Source organism: Onychostruthus taczanowskii, unplaced genomic scaffold (assembly GCF_017590055.1).
Source record: "Onychostruthus taczanowskii isolate IOZ18803 unplaced genomic scaffold, ASM1759005v1 scaffold105, whole genome shotgun sequence".
Taxonomy (NCBI): domain Eukaryota; kingdom Metazoa; phylum Chordata; class Aves; order Passeriformes; family Passeridae; genus Onychostruthus; species Onychostruthus taczanowskii.
Window position 1 is genome coordinate 1333369 of NW_024497078.1, and position 15102 is coordinate 1348470.

A 15102-nucleotide genomic window follows, 5' to 3' on the forward strand; every position below is an offset into this window, starting at 1 on the left:
CGCGGACATTTAATCCCGTGTCGGAAAGATCCCGCGCAGCACAAGGTCGTGGGGATGAAAGCGCCGAGTGTCGCTGAGCCCGGGACGCTTTGTGTCTGGCGTGCCCTTGTGCAGCAGCTGCATGCTGTTTTCAGAAGAGCCAGCAACTTAATTCCCCCTAAACCCCTTCCTGCCTGGCCGCGGCATAAACCCCTAACACTGTTGCCTCAGAATTCAAACCTGGCCGAGAACGGTCCCGGCAGCTGCGTCCACTGATGCCAGCTCAACCCCTCTGAGTCCCAGGCTGCCCATCCCGGTCCCACGGTCTTCTCTGCACTGTGCTTTCTCCCCTCACACTCTCTTGTCTCTGAACCTGGATTTGTGGACAAAGGCCAGCACAAAATCTCTACAGCTGTTTGCGAGCCTGCCAGTGCCCCTCTTCACCCTGTCTCTCCATGCGCACAGCTAGGCCAGGAAAAACCTGAGCCTAGCTCTTGAGCTTTGTGTCTCAAAGGAACAGTTTCAAAACACAAAGTGACTTTCTCTGAATTGTGCTGTAGCACACAGTCTAGGACAAGCGATTTTGTATTTGTTTCTGATCAGTCTCTTCTCCTCAACCACTTTTTTAGTCCCTGAAGGAGTTAGTATGTTGTTACAGTAACCCACACCTGAATGAAGCATTCCCCAGAGCTGAGGTCTACCAGTCACATAAACAAGCATTTACTTGCACCTTTCCTTCCTCTTGTACCCCAAACTAGAAAAAATGCCAAGAACCAGGCTTTGGATATAGCACCTAGAAAGCAAGAGTATTTCAACAACCTGTTAACATCCATTTGCTACCTTGACTTTTTTTTTTTTTTTTTAATCTTCACATTGTACAACAAACACTTGTCAAAACTACTTCAATTGATTTTCTGTTCTGCATCTCATTCATTTCCCTGTGAGAGAGGATTTCACTTTATCTTTGCTCTCAAAAGTAAGATACTTCTTGCTTTCCATATATATCCAAAGATTCTCCAGCCATGCAGCAAGAGGCTGATTGGGACAGGCACTGGCAAGGGAAGCATTTGTACTTTGCTTCCTTGACTCTCAGTAGCTGATGTTCTAAGGTGGTCTAGTCTAGACCTTTGATTTAGAGACAGTTTTCAAGTTCAAACCATAAATAACACAGGAACTGATAAATATTGACTCAGGAAAAACAGAAGGTTTTACTCTGAAAATACATATGTACCATACAGCAAAAACATCCAGGTTGGATAAGGATATTTTTAAGAAACAAGTAATGCTGAAAACATGCAGAACAAAACCCAGAAAGCTCTAATTTAACTTGCCTTTACTCTTGTGATATAAAGTTCTTTTTCAGGGATATAACCTGCTAACATTCTTTAATTTTTTAATAAATTCTTCTCACCAAGACTGACTATAATGTACTCCATTCAAAGTCACTCACTTTTGGTGTCCAGTCACAGACTATTAAAAAGTCACACTGTGCTGCTCTTGCTTAGCTCAGCAGGTGGTATTTGCTTCGGCCATGCCCCAGATCTGCAGAGGAAAACAGCAGCTGCTGTTTGTGACTCCAGCTGTTCTTTCTTACAGGTGTTTAAGGTTGCATGCAGGAGCTGAAGCACAGTATTCAACTGAATTTCCACAGTGGATCTCCATCACTAAAATAAATGAGGATCAAATGCCAGGCACCATGTCTACCTAGAGATGTTGAGATACCCAGGGAGTGGATCAAGAGCACAAGTGCTGTGAGGAGCAGCTGAGGGAGCTGGGGGTGTTCAGCCTGAAGAAAAGGAGGCTCAGGGGAACCTCATCACTCTCTACAGCTGCCTGAAAGGAGGTTGTAGCCAAGGGTGGTGAGGTTGGTCTCTTCTAACAAGTAACAAAAAAATGGTCTCAAGTTGTGCCAGGGAAGGTTTAGATTGGATACTTACAGATATTAAGAAAACTTTTTTCATGGAAGGGGTTGTCAAGCAGTAATACAGGGAAGTGATTCACCATCCCTGGACTTAGTGACTCAGGGACATGGTTTAGTGGTGCACTTGGCAGTGCTGGGTTAATGGTTGGACTCAAGGGTCTTTTCCAGCCTAAACAATTCTATGATTCTATGTTGACAGGTAAAGCAAAGAAGAAAATAAAGCCACATTCTCACTTTATCAGAAGAATGAACCAGGTTAAAGCCTTTTGTATTTATGTCAACAATGCTACGTAAACCATAACAAATTTACAGGGGTAGGAGTTGATTCAGCCAAGGAACTCCTGCAATAACTGGCTTCTAGAGAACAACTTCTGCTGAAAAAATCACTGGGAAAGACTATATATTGCCCTAACAGAGGGAAAAGTTTGGAAATAATAGCAACCTGCCATCAAAACTCTTCCTGCAAGAACTGCCAGTTGGCCAATTGCCATGCACAGTACTGAGCAGTCACTCAAAAACAGCTGTTTATTCCATACAAATAGTTCTAAACTCTGCATGTACCAGAAAGCACAAAACACCGATGGTTAGCTGGTGCACTTAAAGAAAGGAGCTGAAATATAGAAAGAGATTCACATTAAAAAGCAAGAACAATCAGAGAAGAAAAGCCATTACATTAAAAGCACTCCTTCAAGCAAGCGACTGTTCCTACATCATGGTTTACTGCAGGATCAGCTACCTGAAGGTCCTGGTGGCAACACCAGTAAATTTCAGTGATGCACACTGTAAATAACTTCAGAGACAAATCAACCAAAATATTCAGCAATCCAAGTTCATCCCTGTAAGTTGCACAGAGACATAACCTTTATAAAAATGCCATGAACTAAGTTAAGCAACTCCCAGGCATTTTTGGCATGGCAGGCTTTGACACACTGTCTGAAAGACTACAGCTCATTTTCAAACAGAATTCAGAAGACTGAACATCTCTATATATAATCTTACATACGTAAAAGTTTTTCACAAGAAAAGAATTGGAAGTCTCCACTTTTGTTTTTTAATTACTCTGATCATAACAGCTGTTGGGACCTGAAGTCAGGCAAATTTCATATTGTGTCAATTTTAGGAGCAGCACCTGAATTAAACTTAAAAATTCTGTAGGGTGAGACACCAAAATAGCTTGCTAAATGAGTAGTCTTTTAAATTACATTTTTATTTTGCAAGAAAATAAATTATACAACTTAAAAAATAAAATTCAAAAATTAAGCAGTACATCAAAATAGTTCAGCTGGACTGCCATACAGAAACTACCACCATTCAAAATTGTACAGCATTATTATCTTGGTAGTGGCACACATTCAAAATTGTAAATACCATACGGAGATAGTTATTACAACTCAGGAACCCGAGTTTGCTCAACACTCCAGACTACATATAGTGTATATGACAGGAAAGCTTTCATGTATTGTTTATTTCACAAATATGACCTTAAAGAATTACAAAGATAGCATCCCAGTCATTTAGATGAAAATAGAAAACAGTTTGAGATAGCAAATCTTTCTGTAAAACTATCAAATCTTTTTGCCAATTGTATTTTTAAAATTTGCACTTTACAGGACAATGGCATCCCAATGCAGATAAATGCAAGATGTGAACATTCATAACATTTATAATAATTTTAAAAAGATGAAAATGAGAAAGTCAACATTGTCATTTGGAAATGTAACTGCATTACAGTCCTAATGAAAAATAAATGAATAAAAGTAGAAGCTAGGGACACCAACTGTGGAAAGAGGAAAATGGAAGACTTCAGAATTGAAACTGAGATTATCATCAAGTTGTTGGGACAGAAAAAGATTTAACAGTATTTCTTAATTAAGAAATTATCAAGAGTGATTTCTTCCCCCCGCCTCTTCTACACCAGATTTCTTTCCTTAGCTATTCACCGTGGCAGTGTGTGTGGCAACGTGTTTTTCAGATGCAGCACCTCCTTAAGCTAGGTCTTTGGACATATATATTCATAGCTAAAAACTGCAGCCTTAAAAGTGCGTTGTTGCCATATTGCAAGTGAAGAATAGTTTTCTTTTAGATCTGAACTCTACCCTCCCCTAAAGAACAGCTTACCCCAGGTATCTCCCTGTGCCCCAGGTGATACTAGTTTTAAGTGCATATTGGTGAAGTGACCTGATGAAGGATGCTAAACGTGATTCTGCATCTTTAACAAATTTGCTGGTGTCTGTCTTAGATTTCATAAAAAACCCAACATCAATTTCTGGTATATATTTAAAGAAAAAAATGACCATGTCATAGGCACATTACCAATTGTATTTCCATCCCAGGTTTTGAGAAATGTGTAGGTAACAATCAGGTTGTATTGTATTTATCAGTTAAGGGAATATGTAGCATTTAGCAAGCTTTTCTTTTCTGCATATATTCCAGCTTCCTAAACAGCTGTATCTGTGATGCAGTCTCTTAAATTTCTGTCTCAAATCTAAACCAATGGCTTCAACATTAGCATTATCCCCTTGGCAGCTCTTTCCTTGTGACCATTTCACACCTTTCTTCTCTGGTTAAGGGTTGGAATTTTTCATGTTGAAAAGTGTGCTCAGACTGTCATGTTCTCCCCAGTTATCCCAAGTAAGCATTTATTACTTTAAAGTTACAAAGACTGAAAGTCTTGCAGCACAAAGTGTTTTATTAGAATTTTGTTTTCTAATGTTCAAATAGTTTCACTGGTTAACTACACAGAGCACCACTTCCTTTTGATTCTGAATTGCAACACCACAGGGCCAACATAAAAGATGAAATATTTTTAAACAGCATCTACTTTTGAGTATCAATAAAAGCATGTAACACAAGCTGTAGGATTTCAATCAATTGTAATTGGCCAGGCCTTGATTTCTCCATCTCTTGGTCATGAAACCCTCACTACCAAAAATTTCTTACTCAAACAGATGTCCAAATACACACTGTTCTCAGGCAGTCACACTGGCATTTACATTAGTAACAGAGCACACAGCCTGCTTAAGGGTGCAAACAGCCATTCTCAGAGAGTTTGCTTTTAAGCCACTCCTACTGCATACTTTAATGCAACCATGTGAAAGTAAAACTCCTCCTCTTACTTACTGGAAGGCTTTCTTTTTTGACTGAAGTTAATTGTATGCTCTTCCCCATTTCATCATCAAAGAAGATGAGGCCTTTAGATGTTGTAGTTCAACTGGTCAATTAAAAAATAACTTCACACACTTGTAATTTATAGAAGAAATATTCATACAGAACGGAATAAAGCGCAACTTACCTTTGTCCTAAGACAGGCACTCTGCTCCTATGACTCATGGTATCGCTCCAGTACATGCTGGGACATTTCAGAACAGCAGAGAGTAAGGCAGTGCCAAATGACTACTTCAGATGATTGAGAATGGAAGAGGTAACATTAAGAAGTTGAGATTCCTGATGTGTGTTTGGCACTCTCTCTACATACACTGAACAAGGTATTTTTCCTTAGCGTTTTATCATTTTCATTAGAAGAGTACTTCCTACCCTACCAGCTACAAAATGAAAAGCAGAGAGTTTGTTTTTCATATAAAGATGTTGACTAGTCCAATTGGATTAACCTTGCATGTATATAAAAGTTACCACTGAGGAAACAGTACAGGGATCTTCAAGTGTTATTCTCTTTCTGCGGGAGTTGTGCATAAATTACTCTTTAATGCATCCTGATATATGTAGTCATACTGAAATATTTGGAATATAAAGTGTACAAGGAAATACACTTAATATTTCTGTTCCCATAGCAGACCCACCCATGAAAATTGCTTTTAGAGTGAAGTATCATTCAAAAAACTTTTACCTTGTCAAAAAGGATTGTAGCAAATCACCCGTCCAAATTAAGGTATCAACATATCCACTTGTTCACAGGAAACAATTTAAAAACAATGATCTCTTGCTTAGGGAAAAGTATCACTGATGACTTGGAATTACTTTTGTGTCACTTAATGTGTCAATTATTAAAATCCAGTCACTAGATTGAAGCACTGCTCTAGCAAACAGGTTTTAACTGTAACAAATATGTATCAGCTGTGACGCATGTGTTTGTGTCGCTCAAATGTTATTACATGAAAAGGATCAGAGATGGACAGTACATTACTCTGTTGATCCAAAACACAAAAGTGAAAGTGCTACTTCCTAGTCCTAATTGCATTAAAAAAAAAACCAACCCAAAAACCAAAACCGAACAAAACAAAAAACAAACCCAAAACAAAACTAATAGCAGTTCCTCAGTGCATGAATATTTGAATATTTTTTCCTTGTGCAAGTACTGGTCATCTACAAACCCAAACCTGTATTCTTCCTGGTGGGTGTAAATCAAATCTACTTTAAAAAGTTCACAATGGGCTCTTCATGAATGCAAGTTTCCCACAAAACAGCATGCTGTTAAAAGTGTGCAACATGAAGGGAATGCCATCATGCTAGCTGAATGAGATTGGCAAAATACAGTCCTCTGTAAGGTAAGGCAGGGATTTTAATATGTAACGAAAGTCAAAACAAGTCCTTCTGCAGCACAAACTGTTGCAGCTGTCTGTCCAAGCACCCTTCCATGTATGTTCTCAGCATCCTGCAGAGTCCTCCAATTATGCCATGTATATAAAGGTGTTGATATCTGACTCATCTCTTCTGATATATTTGTGCTCTATAAGCCATTCAATTTGCTCTTTTATCATTTTCTTTTGTGGCAAGAACATATTTTTCAGTATTTCTACCAGTTCAGTCTGAAGCTGGGCATTAGTAATTTTCTTCCGCATCTTCATTATTTGGATGATAGCCTCCTAGTGGGTGACAAGAAGGAAAAAAAAAAAAATTAAATGCCTGGGTGAAGTGACAAAATGAACACAGCATTAAGAGGAGGCTCCTGGTAAGGCAAGACAGCAAGGAAATCTGTATTTTTCCTTAGAAATCAGAAATATACTGCATTTTTTTAGCCTATACAGAACTGCTTTTACAAAGAAACTGATAAAGGAAAAGAATGAAGCACTGGCAAGATGCAAGAGACATAAGACAATTCCAGTCAAAGGAGCAGTTAAATCCTATATCTAGAGTGTGAATTACTCACTAAAACCAAATGTTCACTCACTCCCCGAGCAGAAGTTGCAGTTTCCTAGGTGACTTGTGATATACCTTGTTAACATCTCACTCATTTTCTAAGTACAACTAGGCATTAACCCTGCTGCTGCCAGAATGGTTACAATCATATGTTACATCAGGTAGTACAACTCACAATGTGCATGGCCTGCAATCCAACCTGACTGATAGAACAGACCTAAACATGAAGGTAAAATTGTACTCCATACTCCATTGTATGTAATGGCCCCTGATGCCAGAAAAAAATCAGGCTTTTTTAAAACTGTCAGCTCAAAAGATTTGGCATGAGTAGCTGACTATCAACCACAGAGCAGGAAGCTGCAGTTTGTACAGCTAAGATGCACTTTTCAAGGAGAAGTCATAGTACTGTTACTACAGCGTGATTCCACCTTCAAGATTATTCTCTTCATACAGACCGAAGAGGTAGCAAGATCAACAATGCTGTTTATTCATTGTGGTGGCCAATGTCAGTCAACTTCACCAATCTGCTGCTGTCACCCACCCCACACCATATGCCTTCACCACTTGTATAGTATCTGCTTTGTCCTCTTTGAAGATGATGGCCTGGTACTTCAGAACAGGAGGCTGATAACTACAAGTGCTCCAACACACATGCAAAATCAGGTATTCACAAGGATCTAGAGTCATACAGCAGAAGTGGCTTCCAATGGGATTCAAAGGCACCCATTTCATACATCAACATCCAACAGTGGGCAATGACAATACAACAAATTACAGTAATGATAATGCAACAAAAGAAATAGGGGAATTCTTTATTCCTCTGGCAGGTTACTTGCCTGGGTTCGCAATATTCTTAGCTGGACTATTCCTTCATTCTCCTCTTCCCGCATTCTCTCTGTAGTAAGTTGCAATCGACCAATCAAATTTATCTTGCCCCTTTTCTGAACTTTAGCGTTTTTTCTGAAAAAAGTTGTATTGCACGAAAGTGAGCAAAAAAACCCCAAAAAACCCCAAACCTTTCAATTACAGAATTCCTGTTAAATGTAAATTACAGCAGCAACAAGTACCATGACAGATCAGATACTTATAGGTTATTAGCATTAAGGCAGTGAGAGAGCTGTCTGACAGATCAAAACTCAATGCCAATGTCTCCGGACAATGAAACCTAAATAATGCTAGCAAGCATTACAAGTAAATCCAGCAGCTGAAACAACAGAATTTCAGAAAAATGTATTTCAATTTAATTATATAAATGTAGGGTTCTTTGGAGGAAGGATTTAAAACAAAGTTCAGGAAATATGGCTATTTAATATTCCATCTAAGAACTGTCTGGGACAAAACCCAGCTACTGCAATAAAGAAAGCTGATGGCATTCTTCAGTGGTCACCCACAAACTTTCTCTACAGCCTGTTTCTTCTGTCATGTCCTCCCATCATTTCCCAAAGCTCAGAATCCTGATGACAGGAGTAAGCATTATGGCCCTGGGCAACAAACTAAGCCCCAGGAAAGCAGATTCGTCACTTATCTCTTTCTCCACAGAGATCCAGATGTCCAGCTGCTGCTGAGAATGAGCACAGCATCTGAGGTTCCTAGCAAGGAGCCAGTTCTCATCATAGACAATGAGAGCAGAGGCAAGCAGAAGCAAGTAAACCACACTGAACGTAGTATCTATCACTTAGACAGTCTCTGTGTTATCTTGTGCTTGGAGGATTTCAAAGCACTAGTAAGAGCACTGTAATTCTCACAGAAATAAAGACACTTCTCTCTGGTGAGAGCCACACCAAAAATCCTGGCTCTTGACAGCACACCACATTATTAAGCAGCTTCACTTCCTTTTTGTTAACTTATCACTCTGTTTCTGAACTTCTGTGTGTGTAATAATCAATACAGCACTACTGCTCTGATTACAGGCTGTCTTCCATGAAGTTTTATGGACTTACTGCTAACTGGAACACAGTAAAGCCTCCAATTTTGCACCTTGTCCCTAAGTGTGTAAGAAACTGAATTTCACAAAAATTAGAATTATAAAAACATTTGTCTGAAGGGGCTGCTGGAGGTCATCTAGTCCAACCACCTACTCGAAGCATGACTATTGCCAAAATAAGTGAGTGCAGGGCAGCAAAGCACATGTCTAGGTTAATTTTGAAAACTTTCAAGAAAAAAGGTTAAGTTAAAGTGAATTCCTTTAGTTATAAAGCAGTACATTGTTATTTTACTTTTCAAACATCATCTTACATTAAACTGAACTCCTGGTTCACCGAGAAGAGAGTTCCTTCTGTAAAGTCTTTGGGTGAATTGACTTGAGGTTCATATAATAAAACCTGACGTTTCAGCTTTGGAAATGCTACAAGAGACTACAGAGAAAAGGGGAGGGGGAAAAAGAATGAAAATAAAACACCAGACTTTCTAAATGGAAACAACTACTTTCTACAACCATAATTCACTGCAGTACTGACTGTAGTGAGGGAACCACATAGCCTTGTTTGGAACTAATAAAATCAGAGAGGGGACACGGTTTACCAAATCTCCTTCTGAAATGGGTTAGCATAAGCAAAATTATACAAAGCAGCAAAATACACAAACTCATGGCTACAGAAGTGGTGTTAAGTCTGACTTACATGATTTCTCTCTTTATTCATGAGCTAAATAATTAGTAGTCTCCTAAAGCAAACACTGAAGTTATTTTTAAGCCACATTTACTAGGTGTCACTAATTTCCTAGAGTTAGACCAGACCCACTTGACAATACACAATTGCTTTAGACAGCATATGGTCAAAAAATTCTAGCAGTTTCCAAAAGCTTGTGAAGTAGCACTGGGTAGAGAACGTATTAATGTAAAGGCTGTGTGTGCTCAGCAGCAGTGCAAGGAGCCAGCACTACAACTGATTAATTACCAAAAAAGGTGTGCACATTTCAGTTTCAAAGTGTTATCAGACAGCGCTTTAAAAATACTAATCCAGTACTTCAGAGTACAAAAATCAAGAAGCAATCTGTTTCAAGAGAAAGGGATATACCCATAAAGTCCTCCTAAGCTCTGCATCAGGGAGCTCAGTTGCCAGTTTAAGATTTTCAAAGCTGATTTTCTCTCTGGGTCTTTGGTTCCACGCAAATAGCACAGCCAGCTGAAATGTTGTAACCTCCAAGTCATACTGGCCAACCTCGTTCTTAAATGTTATCTGTGAAGAGGATGAAAATTTTACTTCAAAGCCTGTCTGAATCACAAACTTTCTTACTGTTATAAACAGAGAGTGCAGTCATTAAGACTGATACAATGAAAACTACACACTTACAATTCCATTGGACATGAGGTGGTGCCAGTGGAGTTTTCTACCACTGTGATTCTTTTTATAAAATTCTTCAACCTCTGGGATGAGATCTTCTAATTCCGTGGGCAGCGAGACAAACACTTTTTCAGAACTTCGGGACCAGGCACCAGCATTTAAAATTTTAATATTCACAGAGTCAGCTGTAAGATGATGTTGGATTATAAGAATCTCCAAGTGTAACAGATAGAGAAACCAAAATGTTTTGGGTTTTTTCCCAACTCTCAACACAATTATGAAGGACTGAATTTTCAGAAAGTTTCAGGGTGTCTACCTACTTAAACATTAAGGCACTCTGTGCACCACTGGCTTTCTGCCAGCAGCACTGACTGAAACCTGTTTTTTTCTCTTGCTGCTGCAGAGCTCCTTAAACACTGGTGCAGCTTTACAGCAGATGCTTATAAGCACTACTCAAGGGTTTTCAGCATGGCAGGTCCAATACTTGATGTTCCTCAGCCTCTCATCAGTGAAACCAACTCAGAATGTGATTTAAGCTCTCCATAGCATACATCCAGCTCCCCTGCTGGCAGATGAAGGAGGAGCACAGCATGGAGCGCTAGAAGAATGATGAGGGCATAAAAGGAGGTAGTTCAGGCATTCAGCTGGCTGATGCCAATTCAAGCCCCTGCTTGCAATTTGTCTACAAGAGAAGGAATCTGTATCTATGAGACTGCTCACAAGAAAAACCCAAAACAACTCAGAGTGATAACAGCTCTAGTATCAACTGCAGGAGAAAGCAGAGTCTACAGACAATTCCAATCTAGGGGCAACAACGCCGTGGAGACTGTGTTCAACCTGCAGTTGATGTAATTTTTAACTTAAGATTTAACAGAGCTATTTTTCACTAAGAGAAATAAAAAGTAGCAAATAATTTGAAAACAATACCTGGTAAAGCAAGCTTATTATTTTTGTGCATTTCTTTGAAGGCCTGATTCAAGTCTTCAGAGACTTTGATATCCTGGAACATTCTAGCCAGCTTGTTTACATAGTCTGCTGGCATTCCCACTTCCTACATAAACAAACAGAACAGTAAATATGACATAGAAAACTATGAACAAAAAACTTTATTTTAAAAATAATAAGCTCAAATAAATTAAGAGCACAAAGAAGTACACTGGTATCATCACTTTACACTAACAGTGAATCTGAAATGCAATATAAAGCATTTTTTGCATGGATCATAAGTAGTTATCCTTTAAGGGCATACGGTGATTCTTTTAAAGAAAGTCAAATGCTGAAGAACATATGCATCCATTAAAGAATCCATGAGTTCTGAAATTTGGAGCCATGTTTCAGGCATGCAAATAATATTCTAATCTACATAAAAATTCAAAATTAGAATGGATCTCAAATTATTTACGTAATTAAAGCAGTATAGTGCATTTTGCTTATATGGAATACATGAAACCTTTAAATAATTGTATGTGAAGTATTTTAAAATCTGTCACTGGCATTACTAGATAAGAGCCAAACAGTTTTACTTTCATGAACTACTGCGATAGAAGGGGGAAGTATTACGATGCCCTGAGTGGCCTGCTATTAAAGATAAAACTCTCCTGATCAAGAAAGATATTTAAGTTCAAGAGTGGAATATTAATTAATCACAAGCATGAGGCACAACCAAAGAAAGACGTGATGCTACTTACTCTGAGCCATTCCACCATATTCTCTTCAATCTCACTATCAGCTGATATATCTAATATCAGACGTCTTGTTAAGTGAGCTTTGTGATATCGCATGAAAACATCTTTATTCTGTACATATTTAAGTACCAAAAGCTGTCAAAAACAGAGTTTAATATAGTTATTTGCATTGTCAGCCAGACAAGTCTGAATGCTGATCTAATGGCACTGTAGACTAGGACTAGAGAAAGGCTACTTGACATTGCCCTAAGAGCAACTGTGTTAATATTACCATAGGCATCAGCAATGAATGTTTCATAATATCATATCTTCAATTTCTTAATTTTTCAAACATCCAGAAATTATCTTAAATCAAAGAAGACATTGACACTGGTATGTGAAAATCTCCTGTATTATTTCTAGACCAATATTAGTTATTGTAATATGTTACAGTCTCATATAGGTGTTAATTTAATATACCCATTTTGTGAATCAACACAGGAGACATGAAATACTGAATGATTTACAATATTTAAACACACACACACACTTGATAACATAATAAACTCTTTTCTCTACTATTACACCCCGCATAACTGCTTTTGAAGATCAAGGCCTCAACCCACATAAGGAAATAAACCAAACAAATTCCTTCTTCAGAATAATTGTGAAATAAAAAGCAAAAACATACCACTTCTTTAAGCTTTGCTTCAATTTCTTCAGAGGTTAGTTTTTTGCTTAGTGGTGTTTTTCTTAGCAACATGTCACAGTAATTAGCAAGAAGCTCAGGGCATTTGGATTCAGGCTGTGTTTTCAATCCAACACTAGATAAAAGAAGAACAGTATTTCTTCAAACCATACAGAATCCAGCTATTCTGGAGTAGTCACATTGTTAACAAGACAGACTGCTCTCTCCTGATCCCCTTGGCAAGGATCCTGGCGGTGAATTTATATCCTTGTTAAACTAATGAAGAATTAGGGATAACACCCTTTCTTCTTGAAAGAATAAATACTGCCAAAGACTTTCAGAAAGCTTCTACAGCTTATTTTAACTAATTACAATTTTAGAACTGTAACAATGAAGTATACAGGTGAAACTACAGTGTGAACCAACAAAATATTGCATGGAAAGAAGTATTCCAGTAAAGAATGCTACAGTTTCACTCATCTTCTCCGTATGCTGTAATGAGGTCTCAAGAACAGCCTCCTGCACCACACTGCACAGACTGCAAAACTCAGCGCATCTAACACATAGTAACAGGATAAAATTATTTAATCACAGCTATAAAAGATGGACTAACGGCCAGGAGATTAAATGCAGACTAAAGCTGAACAAGATGCTACAAGTAGACAGACTGTGCTTCTTCAAAATTCATCAAGCACAGGTCATGTTCCAAACCTGTGTCTAGAATGGTGAATAAAACCAAGTGGCATGCACCAATCCCTATTCCTAGAGTCAGATGGCACCAACCTGACTGCTACTCAAGGGCCCATAGAAAGCTCAGGAATCCATTTTTCTTGCTCATTATTTCAGCCTCTCATCAATTAGTATAGACAGAGCTAATACTCTTCAGGCAACTTGTCCTTTTTTTTTTATTTTATGAAGCATCTTTCAGGCTAATATCTTCTGCCCACCTAAAGATCATTTGAAGTACAAGCAGACCACAAGTCTTGGCTATTACAGAAGACTAAGCAAGATGAAGTTTCATTTTGCTCAAACCAGGCTGCATACCTAGACAACTTTGAAGTGCTTGGGAAGAAGAATGCTGAAGAGAAGACTATCACAATTACAGCGGTTTCTAAGAAACCACTAGGCCGGATTCACTTCAGGAGTGAAACAGCTTGAATGAGGTATCAATTGGGATGGTCCCAGAGGAAAGGAAATTATTAGAAGATACCTGAGAAACTCCTCTGCCTTACCTACATCTATGAAAAGAATAGAAAGCAGGGATCCAATCTTTTGTGACAGCATTCCTCCAATAAATACAAGGAGAAAGACTAATCCCTATTCTGGCTTGCCATTATCTGAAACCAAACTCAGAATACGAACCAAGACGCTGGGCAGATATTTATAACCATCTACCCCTAACTAGAAGCAATTGGTAAGGGAAGCTGGCAGCCCAGCTACAAAAGCTTTGTTTCCAAAGTAAATCAGACAACAAACTATATATAAGCAATCCCAAGCACCTAAATAAATAGAAGTTCCTACTCAAGTGGCACATCACATGGTAAATGTTAACAATCAATTAACTGACTGCTACCTTCTCTTGGCTGAGTTAGCAGAGCGGGCACTTGTAAGCATGGTCCTTCTTCTTGAGTCACGCAGGTCTCCCTAATCTACTGGAAGCTGTTTAAACTAACCTGGTTAATCCTGCACTGAAACAAAAATGCAACAACTGGACAGGTCACACTCACAACTGGCACAAGAGGAGGTGGAAAACAGCTTGTGGATGGTTGCACCTTAATCAGCCACAGTTATTCCCATGAAGATTGCTGCATCATTTTTCCCTAGGATCTCTGCTGAAGTTGTGGCAGTTATACAGCTGAGAGTTGAGGTTTTTGGAATTAATAATCCAGGAAACCATTATGAACTTAACAAACTGACTCATGGTATAGAAGAACAGATCCCCAAATACTACAAATAAATTTAAGTTGAACCAGGCTGCTATTCACTGATCCGCTTCCACACGAAGAGAGTCTCACCAGAGGACAATAAGTAATCTGCAATTCCATAAGGCAAATAACACAAAGCCCTTTTAAACACAGCATTACTTTTTGAAGAGACATTTTAAAAACCTTGATTCACATAAAGTTTACATGGCTTACCCCTTTTGCTTCAATGGCAATTCAAGTTTAAATATTGTAGCATCATTCACAACTGCTTTGTACGCCTGAAAAATAATTAGATTATTGTTGCTTCATTCCATTTCTCTCCGATATGAATTGCAAAGGTTTTATCTCTTTTTACACTACTGTAACATGGAATTAATTACAATTTTTTTATTAGCCCAAAGCTTTCAGATTCTATTTTCAGTTTGAGAGTTCAAATTCTTTGACTCAATTTCCCAATAAACTGATGTTTTCTTCTTTTCCACTAACATACTAGTTTCCTTTAAACAACAACTTAGCAAGGGATTACATGGAGCAGGTCACACATCTGAAG

At 38.4% G+C, this 15102-nt stretch overlaps 1 protein-coding gene across 3 annotated transcripts in view; it reads right to left on the reverse strand.

The window, feature by feature from the left end:
* Positions 1 to 3086: 3086 nt before the first annotated feature.
* CUL5 (cullin 5) overlaps positions 3087 to 15102 on the reverse strand; it is a 31785-nt gene continuing 19769 nt past the window's right edge. The window contains exons 11-20 of one of the 3 annotated variants that reach the window (XR_005953386.1): positions 14766 to 14830; positions 12631 to 12763; positions 11964 to 12095; positions 11203 to 11326; positions 10285 to 10460; positions 10009 to 10170; positions 9230 to 9348; positions 7831 to 7954; positions 5193 to 6720; positions 3087 to 5111 (exon numbers count right to left, since the gene is read on the reverse strand). Coding sequence is in view for 2 of the 3 variants with exons in the window: in XM_041414313.1 (XP_041270247.1) it covers positions 6526 to 6720; positions 7831 to 7954; positions 9230 to 9348; positions 10009 to 10170; positions 10285 to 10460; positions 11203 to 11326; positions 11964 to 12095; positions 12631 to 12763; positions 14766 to 14830 (1230 nt within the window). In the remaining variant the exon portion in view is untranslated. Of the gene's footprint in view, positions 6721 to 7830; positions 7955 to 9229; positions 9349 to 10008; positions 10171 to 10284; positions 10461 to 11202; positions 11327 to 11963; positions 12096 to 12630; positions 12764 to 14765; positions 14831 to 15102 lie in introns of those variants that run through there. The other 2 variants (XM_041414313.1, XM_041414323.1) reach the window with 2 other exon arrangements.